The following is a 24,031-nucleotide window of genomic DNA, read 5'->3' as shown; positions in this document are numbered from 1 at the left end:
TGTCTCTGTGTGTGTGTGATATAGGATACAGAGTGGATCTTAACTTTGAGTGCCTCTACAACACCATCTCAGAATTGCCTGTTCTTGGGCTGGGAAAAATATACTGAGAAATGTCATGGAGAACAACAGCAGCCTTTAGATGTTTAATCAATTTTGGCTGGATCATTCTCCATTTAATTCAGCCTACTTTTTGCAAACACCATGACATACTTTCCCAGCATTTTTCAGTGATGAATCATAGTTTCATGGTTGTAGCCCATTAAAATAGGGAAGAGATAAGGAGCCCCTCTCCAAATTATCCTGACCGCAAGCTCCCGAATAACATCAGTACTGGTGGTGCTGCGAGGAGTGGGCGAGGGCACGCTGTGTTGTTGCCCCCCTACCCCAATTCCGTGTATGCAAAGATTAGCTTCAGTATTTCGCAGTCTTCAACATTCATAAATCTTGGAGTGTTGGTCTTTTATTTGGTAACATTTCCCATGGGCATTTGGTGGTGGAAGAGTTGAGATACTGAGTTCTATTTACAGGTTTGTTTCCTGAGCGCAGATCCGGGATTTCCCATTATGAACATTTTAACTAGATGGAGCGTTGCTGAACTTTTCTTATCGACTGCTTTACTTATCATGGTCATCCAACTGTACTATTAGCTTTTCCTCGGACCTGCAGCTGTCAGCCACAATGGGAGGTGGAAAGATCAACCAGCTTATAGCTTACTTACTGCAGAGACAGACATTCAGCAATATGGTTCTTGCTTCACACAGTACTATTCAGATATATTTTCCCATACGCAGTCAATCCTTCCAAAGCCTACTATAAACTAAGATGTTGCCATTTCTACTTTGATTATACTGTGCAGAACTTTAGATTATACAGGAGAAATACACTTTAGATTGCTATGTAAACCAAGTTTAAAAATTGTAAAACTTTTACAAAATCCTGTAGCCAGATATGAATTGAAAGACCACTGACCAAAACAATATTTTTTATCTTTAATTCAGATATTTGCAATGGGCTGTATTAGGATCATTGCTTTTCTTGTTATATATAAATGACCTGGATTTGGGTATAGGAGTACAATTTCAAAGATGGCGGGTGACACAAAAGTTGGCAATGTAGCCAAATAGATGTAGACTTCAAGAGGGCATTGTTATGACCGACCGCTCCAGTCAAAACCCCCAATCAAAATATATGATTCTGATTATGGTGGGAGAAACGCACTGTTAATTTAATCGCGTCGCTCCACAGATCGCCTAACATATCATTTAAAACTTTCCAAATTAAAGAAAGACCCAGCCAAATTATACCATCTATTAACCCCCGAATGAGGCTAACCAAACCAGGTGTCTTTAAATCAACAAACTAACTCTTTAATTAGAAGAACTAAATTCTTAAACTCTATGAAGATATAAACAACATTTTAAATAGAAAAAATTAGAGTCCTTGCAAATTTATAGTCCAATGTTGCTTGAAGTCCTCAGAGTTGTCCGATGCAAGAAACAAAGGTTCTTCCACAGTAGAACAGGCCGTAGTCTAACTTTAGCAGTAGGTGATGCTTTCCTTCTCCAACGAATTTCAACAATTAACGACTTGCAAACACTTTCAATAGAATCAATCTGATGAGAGTTTTTGAGAGATAAAAGATTGTCACAGTCCAACTTCCCTTCCTTCAGTTCAAATTATCAGAGATCTCTGTTTTGGCTTGATGTTTTTTTAGAATTTTGAGAGATAATAACTAAACAGACTAAATTTCTCTTCCTTTAGTTTAAATGGTTGAAAGCTCTTTTTTCAGGTGATAACACCAGCTGTCTGTGTCTGTGTGTCCTCTGTCATAGAGTCATAGAGTTATACAGCATGGAAACAGGCCCTTTGGCCCATTGTGTCCATGCCGGCCATCAAGCACCTAATCCCATTTTCCAGCACTTGGCCCATAGCCTTGTATGCTATGGCATTTCAAGTGCTCATCTAAATGCCCATCACGCAAAAGGAAGGTATAATAATGCCAGCATCACCTGTATAACAGCAGCAAAATGAACTCCACGTAAAAAAAAAAATCATAGGAGTCAGGAACTTCTCAATCTGAACAGAATTTTAATATTGTATTACTCAATATGTTCCCTTCCTCGATGTTCTCCCCTCTTCTCCTGAAAGAAGAGACTCTTGTTCCAGCACCTTGTTCTCCAGAAGCTCATCCCAATGAACATTCTGCATATGAGAGTCCAGACATTGAGCATCAGCAGGTTTTTTGACTGTGGAGAACTTTACTGAGCTCTGTTTCTACTGAAGCCCACCCACAATGGTCCAGGGATACTGAAGCTTACTGCAGACCTCCCACCACAGTCACAGTAGAGTTCAGCCAACTCCATACAATTAACAATTGACTTTATTGTGAAGCTATTTAATATTGATAAGATCCTGTTTTTTAACAAGTCAGTGAGTTTGTTTACTTTCTAAGTTGCCAGAAGCATGATGCTATACATAATACCTGATGCTTGCTGTTGGAGTTAGTTAAGAGATTGATGGTGTTAGAGTAACCCCACAGGAATCATTAATATTAATTGGGTTAATCACGCTGTTACAGATGGAATGTCGCAACAAAACAAATACAGTACCAAATAACTATTAACTATGACATCATTCGTTTTGTTGGGACAATTACATAGAAATACACAACATTAAGATTAATCATCTTAGAAAGGCCAATGTCATGCCAGGCATTTGGACTATTCATTACTAATAGATTTTAAAACAGGGTTAATCAGAGGCAAAGGAATGCTTCCATTTTAACCTGTGATGTAGAAGACTGCTAATCACTGCTTGGGTTCTTTATGAAAAACCTTAATGTTTTAAAGATTTAAAATGGTCAGTTATTTTTATTGCCAGATTTACAATATTTCTTAGCAGTCGTTCAAACCGTTCTACTTCCCCGAAGTTATGACTTGTTGAACCCAGTGTCCTCAGGACCATGACTCACATTGATGAGACAGTGGATAAAATTCTTTAGAATGCTCAGTTTAAAGTTTGTATCTCCCATTACTGTGCAGCAAGTGCACAATATATCACAAGTCTGATATTTGCAAAGGACAAAGGATTGTAGATGAAAGGCTTTTAAATCTCAATAGCACAATTGTAATAATGATCAGATATTTTGCATTACATGACTGCTGGCGCTGTCCCTATCTCCAGCAAAAACACCGTGCAAATACCTTGGGAACAGAAATTCTGTTCTTGCCTGCTGCCCCCACAACTCCTCCCCTCATCCTCCACCCCCATAACAACCTCTATTTAAATGTATCTGTAATAGGTTGTTGTATAGATTTTTTTTAAACCAGGTGAATTAATGCTCGCAAGTAAATGCTGAGCTGGCCTGCTGATGTGTTCCTGAATTGGGCTCCATCTAACCTCCTAACTTTATTCCAACTCCTGCTGGCAAAACAAGATGACTACCTCTCCTCCTGGGCCCCTGGCGTGACAACACAGCCCTAACTCTCACTGGCTGTCTCATATATGGCCCCCATTCCAACTGGGTTATTGCTAACTCTGAGCACTAACAATCCTTCATTTTTTTTTTGTGAAAGTTATCTTTATAGTTTCCAGGAGGAAGCTTTCTCTTGGTCCGATAGAACCATTGTGAAACTTTTGTCTGCATTTTGGAACTACCAGACATCATTTAAATAAGCCTAAAGGAGTGGGATTGTGGTGGAGAAAATACTATCCAATCAGAATTAAAGACATCCAAAGAAGCATTCCAACTTTTGTAAATGATTTACAAAGGTGATAAGCGAGGAGAAATCAGTTTTTAAAGAAGAAAACTTGAAATTGTTTTTCTTACTATAAAAATTGAGAGCAACATTCCTTCCTCTCAACACCTATGTTTCAAAATGGAATCTTCCACTGTCACTGTTGTAGAGAACCTATCTGTCTATCCATCTATCTACTCTTATGAACAGAGGGGAGATGGTATGGATGACTTCCACTTTTCACCTCTCAACTGACCGTAGATAGTGTTTTTAAAAATATGGTTTTAGTTCCTGAGTGTTTTAGTGGTCAGATAAACAGATGGGTTTTCTCATAGGATTAAAAGAAAGATAAATTATTTATTCAACAATACCCCCAAAATATTGGCAACGTCACCCACTCACACATGCACACACAAGAAGAGATAGAGATTAGAGGATAGCATGCATTTCAGTCTGATTGTTGTGAAAAGAGTTCACTTTGAAACCTTCTTGGTTTTCTGGGAGGATTTTTTTTTAAACAGTGATGCAGGCCTGGTGTTCCCTTTTCTTGTTCACTGAAGTATTTCAGACTCCTGGTAAAGATTCAGTCAAAGTCGGTGGCGAGAAATCATGTAACGATTTCTCAGTTGGGGAATTTTCAAGGTCACCTTGCATTCTCTGCCTCTACGGTTTAAAGATTTTACCGGCAGGGTTTGCTGTTGGCTGGAATGGATCTCAGCTTCCTGGCTGGCTTTCTTTCTCGGTCTTTCAGAGCTCCTTTTTTATAAAGAAAAAGCCTCATCAGGCTTGGTTTCAGTTAGGTGTCCATAGATGTCTCCGCTGGTGTGTTCATACCATGTCTTTGAACGTTTGGCCATTGTTACACAATGGGTTATTAATGTGGCTTATCTTGATAAAGTGGTGGTATGTCTCACCTATTATCTTGGCTTAAAGCTACAGTCTCCCTGTCTGCGAAGGCCTTTGTCAACCCAATTCTTGAAGATCGGAGCCATTTAACATTGAATGGGTTGTTTCATATTTTAATGTGTCTTCAAAGAACAAAGAAAATTACAGCACAGGAACAGGCCCTTCGGCCCTCCAAGCCTGCGCCGATCCAGATCCTCTATCTAAACATATCGCCTATTTTCTAAGGGTCTGTATCTCTTTGCTTCCTGCCCATTCATGTATCTGTCTAGATACATCTTAAAAGACGCTATCGTGCCCGCGTCTGCCTCCGCTGGCAACGCGTTCCAGGCACCCACCACCCTCTGCATAAAGAACTTTCCACGCATATCCCCCCTAAACTTTTCCCCTCTCACTTTGAACTCGTGACCCCAAGTAATTGAATCCCCCACTCTGGGAAAAAGCTTCTTGCTATCCACCCTGTCTATACCTCTCATGATTTTGTACACCTCAATCAGGTCCCCCTTAAACTCCGTCTTTCTAATGAAAATAATCCTAATCGACTCAACCTCTACCCCAGGACTAGTCCAGATGTGTTGATGGGTTTCATGTCCAACAGTCACTATGTATATTTGCAGTACAGGAGAGGTCACCTGACCTCTTCCTCCATCTCATATGCAGCAAAAGCGTGTCCATTTTTTGGAGTTTAGTTCATCAGGTAATTTTTATGGATCATTATTTATTTATTTATTTATTTAGAGATACAGCACTGCCGACCAACAACCACCCATTTATACTAATCCTATATTAACCCCATATTCTCTACCACATCCCCACCATTCTCCTACCACCTACCTACAGTTGATTGAGTGGGCAAAAAATTTGGCAGATGGAATATAATGTGGGAAAATATGAGGTATCCACTTTGGCAGAATATTTAAATAGAGAGAGACTGCAGAATGCTTCAGTACAGAGGGACCTGGGTGTCCTTGTACATGAATCACAAAAAGTCAGTATCCAGGCACAGCAAATAATTAGGAAGGCAAATGGAATGTTGGCCTTTTATGCAAGGGGTATGTAGTACAAAAGTAGAGAAGTCTTGCTGCAACTGTACAGGGCATTGGTGAAACCGCACCTAGAGTACTGTGTACAATTTTAGATTAGATTAGATTAGAGATACAGCACTGAAACAGGCCCTTCAGCCCACCGAGTCTGTGCTGAACATCAACCACCCATTTTATACTAATCCTACACTAATCCCACATTCTCAACAAACATCCCCACCTGTCCCTATATTTCCCTACCACCTACCTATACTAGTGACAATTTATAATGGCCAATTTACCTATCAACCTGCAAGTCTTTTGGCTTGTGGGAGGAAACCGGAGCACCCGGAGAAAACCCACGCAGACACAGGGAGAACTTGCAAACTCCACACAGGCAGTACCCGGAATCGAACCCGGGTCCCTGGAGCTGTGAGGCTGCGGTGCTAACCACTGCGCCACTGTGCTGCCCACCTTATTTTGGTCACCTTATTTAAGGAAGGACATACTTGCATTGGAAGCAGTTCAGAGAACGTTCAGTAGGTTGATTCCTGGGATGAGGAGTTTGTCTTATGAGGAAAGATTGAGCAGGTTGGGCCTGTACTCATTGAAGTTTAGAGGATTGAGGGATGATCTTATTGAAGCATATAAGATTCTGAGGTGGCATGACAGGATATATGCTGAGAGAATGTTTCGCCTCGTGGGGGAATCAAGAACAGAGGGGATAATTTCAAATTAAGGGTCTCCCATTTAAGATGGAGATGAGAAGGAATTTCTTCTCTCAGAGGGTTGTTAGTGTTTGGAATTCTCTTCCCCAGCAAGCAGTGGAGTTGGGTCATTGAATATAACCAAGGCTGCGTTAGACAGATTTTGATTGACAAGGGAGTCGAGGGTTACCGGTGGCAGGCAGGAAAGTGGAGTTAAGGCCACAATCATATCAGCTATCATCTTATTGAATGGCGGAGCAGGCTCGAGGGGCCAAATGGCCCACTCCTGCTCCTATTTCTTAAGTTTTTATCTACTCTCAGTTTGGTCACGGTGATTTAATGACTTAGAAATTATTTTGCACAATGATTTGCAATGGATTTGTAGCACAAAAACTTTTAATGAACCAAGTTTGTAGAAAAATGAAAAGTTTGGAGCAGTCAACACACCCACACCTACACCCACAAACTAATTCAATAAATGCTGAAAGGAAAATTTTTGGTTTTGCCTCAAATATTTATATTTATAGAATGCTCTGATATTGAGAATAAAGAGCTAAAGATACAATGTCAGAGTCACCTTAGTCGGATCTGCATCTGTATCCCGTATAAATCCACCAGAAATGGGCTGGATTCTGTTGTCAAAGGAATCTTAGTTTATCTTTCATTTTGGGACACTATTGACAATGTTTATGTTTAGAGATACAGCACTGAAACAGGCCCTTCGGCCCACCGAGTCTGTGCCGACCATCAACCACCCATTTATACTAATCCTACACTAATCCCATATTCCTACCACATCCCCATCTGTCCCTATATTTCCCTACCACCTACCTATACTAGGGGCAATTTATAATGGCCAATTTACCTACCAACCTGCAAGTCTTTTGGCTTGTGGGAGGAAACCGGAGCACCCAGAGAAAACCCACGCAGACACAGGGAGAACTTGCAAACTCCACACAGGCAGTACCCAGAATTGAACCCGGGTCGCTGGAGCTGTGAGGCTGAAAATGAGTAACAGCCTTGCTCAGATGACAGGAGCTGTCAAACCGGTATTCTGTCTGCAGGTGCGTGCTCGTTTTGAATTGGCATTTTCAAGTGATACACACATGATTATTTTTTGTTCTCCCAGTTGCTTTGAATCCTTCCAGATTTACATTTCTACACTATTCAGATGTCACTTTTTGTTTGGCTCAGTGTTAATTTTTTTTTGTCTGATAACACTCTTATGAAGCGCCCTGGATTGTTTTGAAGGCATTATATAAATGCAAGTCGTTGTTTCTCTTAGTTAAAATAAATTAATATTAGAAAGAATTAAAACATTTTGCTAATCATTCAATTACAATTTAGCATATTTGGTCAAGGCAACTTAACGTCTACAACTAAAAATACAATTTGAAGTCCCTGGTGCTGGGAGGATGGCAGATGATATTATTGTTGGATTTGTGAAAACATGATTTAGGGTACAGTAACAGGAGCTTACAGCTGCAGTGATAATGGATGAGTTAACATTGTAAATGATGTATGACATTATTTTAAACCAGAAAATATTAAAAGGACCTGCCAATGTAATTTAACTTCTGTTGTTATTGGGAGCATACAGTCTGATAAACCAATGCATTATGCCTCAGGATCCTTACATAATGTTCATTTGACACAGAAGTGATTCAAATGTTTTGCCTATTTACCTGACTAGTGAGAATAGGGTCAAGCTACTCTGGGTCTTCCCTTGCTACCACTTGAAAGCCATGGGCTTATGGTCCATCCCATCCCATCTACGGGAGGGAAGAAAAGCTGGGATAGATTGGGCAGTTGTTGATTATTTGATGGTGGTCTGATGTAAGGAATGATGTATTAATTCATTTCAATATATGTTCATTAAACAAGGGTAATGTGATGAGAATATGTTTGATTTTGATTTAGTCCCTAAAAGATGCAAGTTGGTAACATTTTATTGTAAGATTTACTCAATTGGTAATATTTTATGGACACATTTATGCTGTGGACTTGGATTGTAACAGGGCACATTACTCCTACTTAAAGCCTTTATAACTGGCCAAACAAGGAATCTTTTGTCAGTCCTGGTTGGGTTTAGTTGGTAGCACAAATGGGCTCAAATGTAAAAAGACAGCATTCTGTGTTACCCTGTCCCTGAAATCAGAACTGGTGTCTGATGGTTATATGGACTACCTATAATAATAATACCAATTTTTGTCTGTCTGGAATGTTTTGATTGGTAAGTTTAAGGGGCGCATCTGATAGTGGGATTATTTGGTGGGTGGTGCCTGATGCATGCGGAGGCATCTGGGGCGTGCGGAGAACTGGAGCGCATGCACACGTGTAGCTGCCAATAGTTGGCGGAGGGTTGGGGGAGGGGTTGGTGACGAACAAAAACAGTGGAAGGTAAGGGGAGCCAACAACAAAGTTACCCCAGAGTGGTTGTTTTCATGAGGCATGGGATGAGATTGATGGGAGGAATGAGGATGGCAAGAGCGAGATGAGGATGGCACGGAAGGGGTGGATGAGATAATGGAATTGGTTAAGTGTGGCGAAATGGCGGGTCAATTATTGTATACAACTTATTATTGAAAAGCAATGCTTTGTGCTAAAAATGAAGATACACTAGATTTCAATGAAAACGTTTCAGAAAAGCTGTCAGGTGAATTAAAAGAATTGATCAGCGTTGATACTATAGATGAAGGTAACAGTCTATACTGTTCAGAGTTTCTACACAGTCTAACTCCAATGGGCATGCCACCACACAAACTTAGACTCAAGGAAGGAGAAGTTTCATGTTGCTACGAAACTTGAATCCTAAACAAGGACTTTCTCCTGGAGCAAGATTGGTAGTTAGCTGTTTCCTTCAATGATGGATGCAGAAAATATAACAGGCAGATTTCATGTGTTTATTGTTCAAATATTGAGCCCATCAGATATAAAACTGCCTTTTCAAATCAGGGGAAAATGGTTCCCAATTAGACTTTCATATTCTATGACTGTAAACAAGTCACAAGGCCAGCCTCTTGACAAAATTTGTATTTATATTCCTAGATCTGTTTTTACACATGCACAGTTTTATGTAGCTTTCTCCAAAGGGAGAAGTTTTGATTCTGTTAAAGTCTTTGGTGAAAGAATAACTCAGATTTCTATATTTAAGGAAGTACTGTTGTAATAAAAATACTAATTTGACTGCAAATGTTTTGCGGGTCTCTGCCAGTATATAGGTAATCACATGATTATCAGTTTGCTTGTGTCATCACAGGGCGGCGCAGTGGCGCAGTGGTTAGCACCGCAGCCTCACAGCTCCAGCGACCCGGGTTCAATTCTGGGTACTGCCTGTGTGGAGTTTGCAAGTTCTCCCTGTGTCTGCGTGGGTTTCCTCCGGGTGCTCCGGTTTCCTCCCACAACCAAAAGACTTGCAGGTTGCCAAAAGACTTGCAGGTTGATAGGTAAATTGGCCATTATAAATTGCCCCTAGTATAGGTAGGTGGTAGGGAAATATAGGGACAGGTGAGGATGTGGTAGGAATATGGAATTAGGGTAGGATTAGTATAAATGGGTGGTTAATGGTCAGCATAGACTCGGTGGGCCGAAGGGCCTGTTTCAGTGCTGTATCTCTAAATCTAAAAAAATCTAAATGACGTTACATAATTTCCATGCGTTAATCATAAGCTTTAATGCAACTTTCTAAGCCTAATTTCAGCCAACTGTCGTTTAATATTTCCAATTCTCTAAAGGTACGATACATACAAATTAATTTAACATTTTGTTCCAGGATCATGCAGCCTCAGTTTAACATACTAATTACATTTCAGAAACAGGTCATTCAGCCCAGCAGGTCTGTCCCAGTGTTCATGGTCCACATGACCCTCCTCACACTTTACTTCCTCTCACCCTGTTACCAAGTCTAAAGACAGCACTGGAACATCAGCCTAGATTTTTGTGCTCCAGTCACTGGAGTGGGAATTAAACCTACAGCCTTCTGACTCAGAGGCAAGAGTGCTACTGACTGAGCCATGTCTGACACTGCGGGTGGGATTTCAATTTTGGAGTTGGGACCCTGATGTTACATTCATTTCCGGGTTCCAACCCTTCACTGCATCAGCAACGCACACTCGTTGCTATTTTATTTGAAAATGAACTTAATTGGCCCAAAGTCCCATTCGCCATCCAATTGGTGGGCACGCAAAGCAGGCAAGAAATGGGTAGCAGAAACCCCGATTTTAAGGGTGGGCAGCAACCATTGCTGTGGTTGCTGTTTGCGTCAATAATGGAAGGAGGAGCCGAGCAAAGGGCAGTGGGTAGAGCGAATTTCTCTGATTCCTCACTAGAGGTGCTGCTGGAGGCAGTGACAGCATGGAGACATATCCTTTTCCCTGCCAGTGGCATGAGAAAGCCTGCAAGACAGACTAAGAAAGTATGGCTGGAGGTGGCTCATGAGATCAACAGCAGAAGAGTGGTGAGGAGCAACTGGGTCCAGTGGAGGAAATATTTCAATGACTGGTTTAGGTCTGGCAAAGTGAGTCCAAAGGTAGACCCAGATAGCATCCTGGTCAGCAGTCTCCAGAATGCAAAAGAGAGGGGCATCCTGAGGGTGCATAGAGTTCTCCCGAGCAGAGGAGAGATGGGTGCTCAGCAGCATTGATGACCCATAAGCATAGTTTATAACCCGAGCTCTATTGGACAGCAGGCTACAGTGAAGACTGCAACGTCTTATGCAAATGAAAAGCTGCAAGCAATGAGGAAGAGAGACATCTTTCTTCACCTTGCAGGCCAAATGGAAGGACAATGCCAGGGAGAGCGAGAGGGCATATTTGGACAGTGGGGTTCCCCAGCTTGCATCACTAATGCATTTTGAGGAGCTGGCCCTTGATCTGACCAGAGTGGCAAGCCAGTGGGACACTGGAGACAGAGAAATGGGCATCCAACATAGACAAGGTGAAAAGGTTTCAAAATCTCCAGTTTAAAGGATGTATGGAAATGCTTCCTGTGCCACGAGCAGTCAGTGCATAAACTGTCATCTCATTATTTTAATCAGCAAAGCATCTGTTGATTGTGCTGATTTCGCATGATCACCTTCTGTTATGTCTCCCACTGGGCCAGCTGCAGAGGTGGGGGTGTTGACACACCACCAACATATTCTGGAGGAGTCAAAGGCTGAAGACATATCCGTCACATCTTGCTTGCACACCCTCCACCAGTGCAGATACTTGCACCTCGGCAGGTCTTCACGCGGTATTAGAAATGGTGGCGCAGGGTGAAGCACATATCACTTCAGAGTAGGATGATACAGGGGAGGCAGCGATGGCTGTGGGCAGTTCCCCTTGGAGGAGGGAGGGCAGGTGCAGCCTTGCTAGGCAGGACGGAGATGCAAAGCTTCAGGAGTCATGAAACAGGAATCATAGGGTGCAAATGGAGGAGTCCATTCATCTCTTGCTGTACAGTGTCTCAGTGTTGTGAGAGTATGAGCTCCTCCATTAAGAGAATGGCCAACTCATTCAGTGATGCCGCTTATGGGACCCCGAGCGGATGCAGGAACAGCGCACTGACATGCTCAGAATGCATGCCGCAGTCTGTAACATTGACTGGTCAGTGGCACAAATGGCGTAAAGAAGCATGGTGTGGTAGCCAGCTGCGCCCCAGCTGGTGGTATCCTCCAGCAATCAAGGGCGCCATGAAAGAGCTGAGGAGGCGAGAGATGGTGATGATGGGGTCTCATGGGACTCCATTATCATCCACTTCCATGGCTCCTCCAGACGAAGCATCTGTAGAGTTAGGCCCTGTGACCGAGGCTGTCGCTGCAGTGATGTCAATGCAGCAGCCTTTGGAGGTGCCCCCTTGGCACCTTCACACCAAGGCCGATCGCCAGGGGCATCTCAGTCTGCCTCCACCTCATCCTCAGCCACAAGGCGGGCAACTCGTAGGAGTGGCTGTGAGAGAGGCCACCACATCAGTGATGTCATTTTGTGGGTCACTTGCGTGTTTCTGTTGTAAATGGTATGATACTGTTATGTGATAAAGCACAGGGCATGTTATTGCATAAAACAGACTTGTGTGTTTCCATTTCATCATGGCCAAAGGCAGTGGAATGGAAAATAAGGGTTATCAAAGCAATGGCGTGTATGGGGGAAGGGTGTGTCAGGTGGAGAGTCTGGAGCCTTGCAGTGTTTGTGCCATTTGAAGGTTGCTGACTTTTGTTCTTAACAGATACTTGCTCTCACTCTGATGAATGTCCTGCAGACTGAGTCTCACTTAGGTGAAATGTTCTGGATCAGAGTGGCACCAGCATCCTTGCCATCCAGATGAGCATTCCACCTCCGGAGCCTACCATGGTGACATCCTTGCAAAGCATGGGGACTGTTCTCCAGTTCTTCTTCAGCCTCCTCCACATCCTCTTCCTCCTCTGAGGAGCTGTGCCATTCAAGCACTTCTCCATTTTCAAGGTCAACACCTCTCTGGAGGGCCATGTTATGGGGATCACAGCAGGCCACCAGAATACACAAGACCCTCGTGGGGTCAGGGCACCTGAGCCTCATCATCAGGAGGCCAGTGGCCTAGTCAGTGATGACCCTTGTGCTCAGATGGCAATGGTTGCAGTGTCTCTTAGCCTCCATGGCAGGGTTACGCACTGGAGTCCTCAGCCATTTCTTCAAGGTGGTAAGCCTTATCTGCTAACAGCCAGCCACGGATTTCTGATGGCTCAATGAAGAGTTGTGGGACCTGCAGAGTTAACTCTGCTTCTCTCTCCATAGATGCTGCCAGACCTGCTGAGTCCAGCATTTCTTGTTTTTATTTCAGATTTCCAGCATGTGCAGTATTTTGCTTTTATTATAGGAGAGAATGTAAGTTGTGAGGAAGATGCAAGGAGGTTTCAAGGGGACTTAGACAGGCTAAGTGAATGGGCAAGAACATGGCAGATGGAATATAATGTGAATAAGTGTGAAGTTATCCACTTAGGTGGAAAAAAAACAGAGTATTTCATAAATGGTGAGAGGTTGGGAAATGTTGATGTCCAAACGGACCTGGATGTCCTTGTTCACGAGTCACTAAAAACTAGCATTCAGGTGCAGCAAGCAATTAGGAAGGCAAATGGAATGTTGGCCTTCATTGCTAGGGGTTTTGAGTACAGGAGTAACAAAGTTTTGCTGCAATTGTCTAGAGCCTTGGTGCAACCGCACCTAGAGTATTGTGGACAATTTTGGCCTGCTCATCAAAGAAAGGATATATTTGTCATAGAGGGAATGTAATGGAGGTTCAGCAGACTAATCCTGGATGGTGGGATTGTCTTATGAGAACGGATTGAGAAAACTTGGCCTGTATTCTCTATAATTTTGAAGAATGAGAGGTGATCTCATTGAAACTTACAAAATTCTTACAGGGCGTGACAGGGTGGATGTAGATAGAACCAGAGGACACTGTCTCAGAATAAGGGGTAGAGCATTTAAAACTAAAATGAGGAGGAATTTCTTCTCTCAGCGGGTGGTGAATCTTTGAAATTCTCTACCCCAGAGGGCTGTGGAAGCTCAATCATTGAGGATGTTCAAAACAGAAATCGATAGATATCTGGATATGAATGACATCAAGGGATATAAGGATAGTGCAGGAAAATGGCATTGAGGTAGATGATCAGCCATGATCTAATTGAATGGCGGAGCAGGCTCAACAGGCTGAATGGCCTACTCCTGCTCCTATGTTCCTTTCAATTGGAATGTGGAGTCGTCCTGAACCCCCTACTCATGAACCCATGAGGCCTGTATGCAGAAGGACTTGTCCACCTCCCAAAGTTTCACCCCCAAAATGTCCTTGTCAAGTGTAGAAAGATAGAAACATAGAAAATAGGAGCAGGAGTAGGCCATTTGGTCCTTCGAGCCTGCTCCGCCATTCATTATGATCATGGCTGATCATCCAACTCAGTAGCCTGTTCTGACTTTCGCCCCATACCCTTTGATCCCTTCAGACCCAAGATCTATATCTAACTCCTTTTTGAAAACATTCAATGTTTTGGCCTCACCTGCTTTCTGTGGTAGCGAATTCCACTCTCTGGGTGAAGAAATCTCTCCTCATCTCAGTCCTGAAAGGTTTACCCTGTATCCTGAGACTATGACCCCTGATTCTGGACTCCCCCACCATCAGGAACATCCTTCCAGCATCTACCCTGTCAAGTCCTGTTAGAATTTTATAGGTTTCTATGAGATACCCCCTCACTCTTCTGAACTGCAGCGAATATAATCTCAACCCACTCAATCTCTCCTCATATGTCAGTCCCGCCATCCCAGGAATCAGTCTGGTAAACCTTCGCTGCACTCCCTCTATAGCAAGAACATCCTTCCTCAGATAAGGAGACCAAAACTGCACATAATATTCCAGGTTTGGCCTCACCAAGGCCCTATATAATTGCAGCAAGACATCCCTGCTCCTGTACTCGAATCCTCTCGCCATGAAGGCCATGAAGCAGGTACGATAATGATGTTTAAGAGGCATCTTGACAAATACATGAATAGGATGGGAATAGAGGGATACGGTCCCCGGAAGTGCAGAAGGTTTTAGTTTAGGCAGGCATCAAGATCGGCGCAGGCTTGGAGGGCCGAATGGCCTGTTCCTGTGCTGTACTATTCTTTGTTCTTTGTTCTTTGTATACCATTTGCCTTTTTTACTGCCTGTTGCACCTGCATGCTTACCTTCAGCGACTGATGTATCAGAACACCCAGGTCTCGCTGCATGTTCCCCTCTCTGTTTTTTTTTATTCATTCATGGGATGTGGGCGATGCTGGCCAGGCCAGCATTTATTGCCCATCCCTAATTGCCCTTGAGAAGGTGGTGGTGAACTGCCTTCTTGAACCGCTGCAGTCCATTTGGGGTAGGTATGCCCACAGTGCTGTTAGGAAGGGAGTTCCAGGATTTTGACCCAGCGACAGTGAAAGAATGGCGATATAGTTCCAAATCAGGGTGGTGTGTGACTTGGAGGGGAATACATGTTCCCATGTATTTGCTGCCCTTGTCCTTCTAGTTGGTAGAGGTCGCGGGTTTGGAAGGTGCTGTCTAAGGAGCCTTGGTGCATTGCGATTTATAGCCATTCAGATAATAATCTGCCTTCCTGTTTTTGCTACCAAAGTGTATAACCTCACATTTATCCACATTATACTGCATCTGCCATGCATTAGCCCACTCACTCAACTTGTCCAAATCACCCTGAAGCCTCTCTGCATCCTCCTCACAACTCACCCTCTCACCCGGTTTTGTGTCATCTGCTAATTTGGAGATATTACTCCCTCATTTAAATCATTCATGTATATTGTGAATAGCTGGGGTCCTAGCACCGATCCCTGTGGTACCCCACTAGTCACTGCCTGCCATTCAGAAAAAGACCCATTTATCCCTACTCTTTGTGTCCTGTCCGCCAAACAATTTTCTATCCATTGCAATACATTACCCCCAATCCCATGCGCTTTAATTTTACATGCTAATCTCTTACGGGGGACTTTGTCAAAAGCCTTCTGAAAGTCCGAATAAACCACATCCACGGGTGTAAAGAGATATTGCAGATAATTCTCTGACATTGTATCGCTGGTTGACTTTGAATGAGGGTCTTCTCTGAGCCTTATTCAACTGTGCCTTTTGTCGCCGTCCTGCCATTCTGACTCGCTCCCCACTGTGTCCTTCTCCTTCTTCTCCCTGAAATGGTTGAGACCCTGTGTGGATCCCATGCCTTATAAAGAAAATGCAAAACTGGCCCTTAATGAGCTGACAACAAGCTCGTTAAGAGCCTTAACTGGCCATTTTGGCAGGATGCCTCTTCTTGTTCTCCTCGGAGCCTTTAAAACTTTGAGTGTGTCATTTTTGTGTCGGAAACCTGCACGCCGACCTGAGGGGTGGGTTTAAATGACCACCTACTTCTGTTCTCGCCCTTGCATTTGAACCAAAATCTCACCCTATTTGTTTTCCACATTCTCATTTTGTAACCAGTGACACACACACAGTACTGTAGAGTAGTGATGTGAATTGAATGATGGCCTTTGACCTTGGTAGTTTACACAACGCTGTCAAACTGAATACATCAATCTATGTTTTTTCAAATCCCATTTTAAATTATGGCTACGTACAAAGAGTGAGTATTGCTCCCCTCTTTCAGGAATACATGGACTCGATAGGCTGAATGGCCACCTTCTGTACCATAAATGACTCAATGACTCGTATGATTTATCAGCATTATGTAGCATTTAAATCTGTAGTTTGTAGTATCCAAAGGACATTACATTCCAGAAATGCCCCCATTTTTAACAATCTCCGTTATATTCCCATTCAATTCAATGGGATGAACTAATGCTGTTTTCAGGTTATTCAGTGCTGAAATCTGTCCTTGATTGATGTTCAAAAATCCATATCCAGAACTTGAATTCAGTAAAATCAGATACCAATCCAACTCTGAAGAAGAAAATATTGGCAGCTGAGCCTGTGTGGCCCTTTGTATTGCTCTGTTTACAACATTTTCCTGCTATATTTTGCTGCTGTTGTAGCTGATGCAGCAGTTGCCAAATACAATTATGAGAACCTTCTAGCCAAATGTATATGTTTGTTCTTTTGCAGCAACACCCTATCCTGGTGGGTTCAAATGCTTTACGTGTGAAAATGCAGCAGATAATTACGAGTGCAACCGCTGGGCTCCAGACATCTACTGCCCGAGAGGTATGTCCAGACTGCGGAATAATGCTATCATTACTCACGCTACCTTGACGTGGCCCAGTATATTTTGCTGATGCACCTATTTAACCATGATTCACACACTAGACACTCCCCTGCAATGCAGTCCACATCGATTTTATTGCTGGAGTGGAGTTGGGTTCCATTAATAACAAAGGACAGACGGGGTTGCATTCGTTTGGGGAGTTAAATCCCCTGAAATTGACACCTGTCAGGATCCCAACATCATCCCACCCTCTTCCGGGTTTCTGTGGGGCGCGATTGAAGGTGAATGGGGAACCCCCTTGGATCTGTCAAGTAAGTTATTAAGGTAATTAAAAAGACAATTAAGGACTGTCTTAATCCTCATTTCTGGATTTCCCACCCGGGGGACCTGTTTCTCGAACTGTCAGCAACTCACCAGGGTCACTGAGGAGAGTGCACAGCAGGAAGAGCTTCTTCAGTGAATCTGAGAAACTGGGAAGCCTTTGATCAGTTACACTGAAGTGCTCCAGCCATGGCCAGGTGAAAGGCTGCTGTTCAAAGCACTCTGCTCTCAGAGAGCACTTTCACTGCTTGACAGGTGATTACCAACCTGTTGGAAGGCAATTCACCTGCCTAGTACTTCATTCACCTTCAGTTGCACTTGCCTCATGCCAGCCTTCAAAAGGGCATGAGAGTAGCTGACGCCGTCCCACCTCCACCTCTGCTGAGGTCCCTGGCAAGAGCAGAAGCCACACCACTGCCAACAACTCCAGCAGCAGCAGGAGTAACACCAACAGAGCACCAGCTGCCTTCTCCTCAACCGCATGCCCTTCCACAGAGGAGAAGGGATGGACACCGAGATCCAGCTGTAAGGCAGCAAGACCCCCAACACAGTCTACAGGCCGAGGATCAACTCTCTCAAGATGGCTGAGCACCAGTGCCTCAGGAGGCTCTGGCTTTACCAGCAGGTCGCTGTGACACTGCAGCCTCCTGGAACAAGACCACCTTCCCAATGGGCCAGGTGGGCATTGATTGCCATTAGCCGACAGGTTGCTTGTCACAAGAGGGCCATCAACCTCTCCTCCCTCTCTGCCACTCCCACCTTGAGTTTCTGCCACTCCTACCTTGAGTTTCTGCCACTCACCAAGTTCTGTGCTGTTTTCTCCTGTGAGGAGAGAAAGCAGAGAGGTGTGAGTGTTTGTAATGGCTTGTGTAGAGAGAAGGGAGGGATACCATTTGTGGAGGGGAACTGTGAGGCTGAGGGTGAGTGTTGGCTGCTCAGATGGGGATATGAGGTGCCTATAAAGAGAGGAATGAGTGCAGCTGCAAGGTATCATGTCCTGAGGACTGTTGTGCAGGAGAATGCTGGAAAAGTCAGAGAGTGGGGCTTGGCACCTGAATTTGCAATGCCACTCACCTGTCATGCCCTCTTGAGGTCCTGGATCCACTCGGTACACTGTCTCCAGGTTGGAGGGACCACACTCCTGCTGCTGACTTCCTCGGCCACTCCCATTCATGCCTGCTTGGTTGGAGAGGTTGTCCTGTTCCCTCCTTGGGAGAGCTCACCTCACTGCAGTCCCTCAGATCCTGCAGCAAGACCTCCAGTTAAGAGTGAAAGACCCAGGGAGCAGCCTTCCCAGGTCTCCTTTCCATTCCTGTGGTTGTTGCGGCCCCAAAAATCCCAGTGCTGGTGAGCCCTTGTAACCCATATGAAAATAGGCCCGCCGTTCTGGCGGGGACTGTCCAGAAGATCTCGCCCAAAGATTCAAAGCAAGAGAAGACACTGGTGCGGATCTGGGCCCCCCAAGGTGTCATTGACTAGACCAGCTGCCTGGAGGCGGCAGACCAGGGTTGTGGGGGGGCAGTGCTTCAGACAGGCTTTGAGGCCCTCCCTGCTTGCCCAGCCACAACTGCAGCCACAGGCCAGCCAATGCTCTTTACAAACTTTTAAATGGAGGCCCCCTCTCTCTCTCAACTGAAAATGCAGCCTGCTGTTTCCTCACTGCTGGAGGACCTCCCACTGGCCCTCCAGCTTGGAGAATCCACCCGCCAACCTTAAAATATTGTATTCATAAAATATTGAGGGAACTATCTCACTCCGTACTCAGTTACTAAACTTTTGTTTACCGCCATGATGTAAACCTCTACCTCTGTCATTAACTAGCAGATTCCTCTATTTACGAAAAGCATGTTGACAATGTGCCAGAACTCCCAACAATGGAGATGCATTCACACCTGATGTTGCTTATCGGGCTTGGCACATCCTTTAGGAGAGGAATGTGACTGTTCATTTGACCGCCCAGGAATGCGATCATTCACTGCAGGGAAATTAAAAACAATAATTCATTGCAGCAGATTGCTGCTTAACATTCCGATCTGTGATATACATTCCGGAACGCATTTTAACAGCTAACACAATGAACCTACGACAGGGCATGGCATATGTTTGCATTTTACAGGTCAAGTTTTTCTAATTTTGATGTTTGGCATAATCAAATATCAAGGTCAGGCATGAGATGAATATAACCAACAAGTGAAAACATCCCATTCTTATCACAGTTTGTGCAGGTCCCAATTTGAAATGCAGAATTCCGGGAAAATGAGTGAAAATAAGATATTTTCTGTTCAGCTACACAATAGTTAACCCTTTGACAGTGAGCATTTCCAAAATATCTGGAGTTTTTATCTGTATAACGCAGTTCTATAGACCAGAGAAGCTCCATCCCTTGTCCATAAGTTAGGTGATTTCCCCTGGAAGGGCAGTTGGTCTCAATGTCCACTATTAGAGGGGGAAATATCAGCCAGAGTCAGCATTCGTGATTGTTATTCGGTGGGCTCCCACATGCACATGTACAGATGCAATGGATGGAAGTGAGAAGATGAGGAGAAATTTCTTCACTCAAAGGGTTGTGAATCTTTGGAATTTTCTAGCCCAGCGAGGTTTGGATGCTCAGCTGTTGAATATATTCAAGACAGAGGTCGATACGTTTTTAGGTACAGCTGGAATTAAGGGATATGGGGATAGTGTGGGAAGGTGGAGTTAAGATAGAAGATTAGCCATGATCTTATTGAATGATGGAGCAGACCCGAAGGCCAAATAGCCTACTCCAGCTCCTATTTCTTATGTTCAAGCTCAAGTGACTGTGATTTTGTTTTAGAGATACAGCACTGAAACAGGCCCTTCGGCCCACCGAGTCTGTGCCGACCATCAACCACCCATTTATACTAATCCTACACTAGTTCCATATTCCTACAACATCCCCACCTATCCCTATATTTCCCTACCACCTACCTATACTAGGGGCAATTGCTAATGGCCAATTTACCTATCAACCTGCAAGTCTTTGGCATGTGGGAGGAAACCGGAGCACCCGGAGGAAACCCACGCAGACACAGGGAGAACTTGCAAACTCCACACAGGCAGTACCCAGAATTGAACCCAGGTAGCTGGAGCTGTGAGGCTGCGGTGCTAACCACTGCGCCACTGTGCCGCCCCATTGTCATTTATTAACTTGTATGGAAGGAAGATCAGCTGGGATTTGCTACCAGTCTGTTATCCACCACTCCTCCCCTTCCCCCTACACCTCACCAACCCCCTCAATTTTACTTTTTATGCTGTATTCAAGCAATCTAAGGTGCAAGAGCAGGGAAGTCTGCTCCTATGTCGCAATGAATGAAATGTTGAATCGCATGTTGAACCCTGCATCATTTTCTCTATTCTGAATCTATTTCATTTCTTTCACTCTTCCTGCATCAGTCACCATTCTGCTGAAAATAAAAAAATTTTTAAATGCAGTATTTGAGGAATTTGAGACATGTCATGTGATAAGCATAGCATGCTTGGGAGGAACAGGTGACTTAAGACCAATTCTTCCCCAAGCTCTCCAAATCTGGGTCTGTTGTAAACTAATTAATCGAGGGCAGGATTCTTAGGCCCTGATGGGGCCAAGTCGGAGGTGGGCGAGTGCAAAAATTCATGCCGTCGGCCGGTGTGCCAGTATGCCAGCATCATCCCAACCCTGGGCCATTTTCCCATAGGTGGTTTGGGGGCTGCTGGACGATAGGGCCTGAAGCCAATTAAGGCGACGAGGACTAGGTCAGCTGCCTGGAGGCAGTGTCCTGGTGGCAGATCAGGGAGCCAGTGCTCCAGGTAGGATTTGAGGCCCTCCCGCTGCCTGGCTACAGCTGCAGCTGCAGGCCGGCCAATAGAAAGGCTCCTCCTCCACAATGGTGGCCCAGCTGCTGAAGACAACTTTAAATTTCAACATTTAAAAATTTAGAGAGAGGGCGCCAAAAAATGGAGGTGCTCTCTCTCTCTCTCTCTCTCTCTCTCTCAAGAGCCCACTTGCTATCCTTAATTGGACGGCGAGCCCGCCCTCTGGCCACTAATTGGCCAATTTGGAGACAATCACTGCCAGGCGACAGTTCCCCTCACAGTGATGTGGGGGTCCCCTTTCTCCAGAGCTTGCCACGCCCCGAGCCAAACTGTTCCAGTACAGCTACAACACTGGCATCCACCCGACAATGTGGAACATTGCCCAGGTATGTCCTGTACACAAAAAGCAGGACAATTCCAACCCGGCCAATTACTGTCCCATCAGTCTACTCTCAATCATCAGTAAAGTGATGGAAGGTGTCATCAACAATGTTATCAAGTGGTACTTGCTTAGCAATAACACGCTCAGTGACACTCAGTTTGGGTTCTGCCAGGGTCACTCTGTTCCTGACCTCATTACAGTCTTGGTTCAAACATGATGAGTAATGGGTTGAAGGGTTATGGAGAATGGGCAGGAAAGTGGAGTTGAGGCCGAGATGAGGTCAGCCATGATTGTATTGAATGGCAGAGCAGGCTTGAGGGGCTGAATTGCCTATTCCTGCTCCTAGTTCTTATGTTCTATGAACAAAAGAACTGAACACAAGAGATGAGGTGAGAATGACTGCCCTTGACATCAAGGCAGCATTTGACTGAGTATGGAATCAAGGAGCCTGAGTAAAACTGGAGTCAATGGGAATCAGGGAAAAACTCTCTGCTGGTTGGAGGCATACCTAGCGCAAAGGAAGATGGTTTTGGTTGTTGGAGCTCAACCATCTCAGCTCCAGGACATCACTGCAGGAGTTCCTCAGGGTAGTGTCCCAGGCCCAACCATCTTCAGCTGCTTCATCCATGACCTTCTTTCAATCATAAGTTCAGAAGTGAGGATGTTTGCTGATGATTGCACAATGTTCAGCACCATTCATGACTTCTCAGATACTTAAGCAGTCCATGCAGAAATGCAGCAAGACCTGGACAATACCCAGACTTGGGCTGATAAATGGCAAGTAACATTCATGCCACACAAGTGCCAGGCAATGACCATCTCCAACAAGAAAGAATCTAACCATCTTCTCTTGACATTCAACGGCATTATGATCGGTGAATTCCCCAATATCAACATCCTCGGGGTTACCATTGACCAGAAACTGAACTGGAGTAGCCATATAAATAGCGTGGCTACAAGAGCAGGTCAGAGGCTAGGAATCCTGCGGCGAGTAACTCACTTACTGATTCCCCAATGCCTGTCCACCATCTACAAGGTACAAGTTAGGAGAGTGATGGAATACTCTCCACTTGCCTGGATGGGTACAGCTCCAACAACACTCAAGAAGCTCGACACCATCCAGGACAAAGCAGCCCACTTCATTGCCACCCCATACATAAACATCCACTCCCTCCATCACCGACACACAGTGGAAACAGTGTGTACCATCTACAAGATGCAATGCACCAAGGCTCCTTAGACAGCACTTTCCAAACCCATGGCCTGTACCACCTAGAAGGACAAGGGCAGCAAATGCATGGGAACACCACCACCTGCAAGTTCCCCTCCAAGCTGCACACCATCCTGACTTGCAACTATATCACCGTTCCTTCACTGTCGCTGGATCAAAATCCTGGAACTCCCTTCCTAACAGCACTGTTGGTGTTCCTACATCCCAAGGACTGCAGCGGTTCAAGAAAGCAGCTCACCACCACCTCCTCAAGGCCAATTAGGGATGGGCAATAAATGCTGGCCTAGCCAGCGACGCCCACATCCCACAAATGAATAAAAAAAACCCAAAGGACAAAATCCTGCCCAGAGATTTATTGCTTATCTCCCTTCTAATCACAAAAAGCAGGACAAATCTGACCCTGCCAATTACCGTCCTATCAGTCTACTCTTGATCATCAGCAAAGGATGGAAGGTGTCATTGACAGTGCTATCAAGCGGCAATTAAATAGCAATAACCTGCTCACTGAGTCTCAGTTTGGGTTCCGCCAGGGGCACACCGCTCCTGATCTCATCGCAGCCTTCGTCCAAACATGGACAAAAAGGCTGATCTGCAGAGGTGAGGTGAGAGTCCCTTGATATCAAGGCAGCATTTGACTGAGTATGGCAACAAGGAGCCCTAACAAAACTGGAGTCAATGGGAATTAGGGGGAAAACTCTTCACTGCACAAAGGAAGATGGCTGTGGTTGTTGGAGGTCAATCACCTTAGTCCCAGGACATCACTGCAGGAGTTCCTCAGGTTAGTGTCCTAGGCCCAACCATCTTCAGCTGCTTCATCAAGCATCAATTGCTGTTTGCGAAAGAGAGTTCCAAACTTCTACCACCCTTTGTGTGAAGATGTGTTTCCTAATTTCTCTCCTGAAAGGTTTGGCTCTAAAGTTTACAGTTCACGTTGCTTCTTCTATTCAGGTGCAATGATAACTAGTTTTCTGGTGTTTGTATAATTCTCTACACAAAGTCCTGGAACATTATCCAATGTTTGATCAGAGTTACTGGATTTTCTCATAATTTTGAATTTTCTTCCTTCTTTCTAGAAACACAGTACTGTTACACAAGACATAAAATGAACGCAAATGGAGACAGTTCATTGGTCACAAAGCGATGTGTCTCTCTGAGGGAGTGTTTATCTGTGGGATGTATGCAGCCTGATAATGAAGGAAACAAGGTGAATAGGTGACTTGTTTTTGTGATGATT

At 44.4% G+C, this 24,031-nt stretch overlaps 1 protein-coding gene across 10 annotated transcripts in view; it reads left to right on the top strand.

Annotated features, from left to right (window-relative positions):
• lypd6 (LY6/PLAUR domain containing 6) overlaps positions 1 to 24,031 on the top strand; it is a 253,340-nt gene that overhangs the window by 222,992 nt on the left and 6,317 nt on the right. For all 10 annotated transcript variants that reach the window (XM_068034946.1, XM_068034944.1, XM_068034945.1 and 7 more), the window contains 2 exons: positions 16,951 to 17,049; positions 23,871 to 24,001. In XM_068034946.1, coding sequence (XP_067891047.1) covers positions 16,951 to 17,049; positions 23,871 to 24,001 — 230 coding nt within the window. The remainder of the gene's footprint in view (positions 1 to 16,950; positions 17,050 to 23,870; positions 24,002 to 24,031) is intronic.

The sequence above is a fragment of the Heterodontus francisci genome, chromosome 7, assembly GCF_036365525.1.
Source record: "Heterodontus francisci isolate sHetFra1 chromosome 7, sHetFra1.hap1, whole genome shotgun sequence".
Taxonomy (NCBI): Eukaryota; Metazoa; Chordata; class Chondrichthyes; order Heterodontiformes; family Heterodontidae; genus Heterodontus; species Heterodontus francisci.
This window is presented reverse-complemented; position numbering and strand designations above follow the sequence as displayed.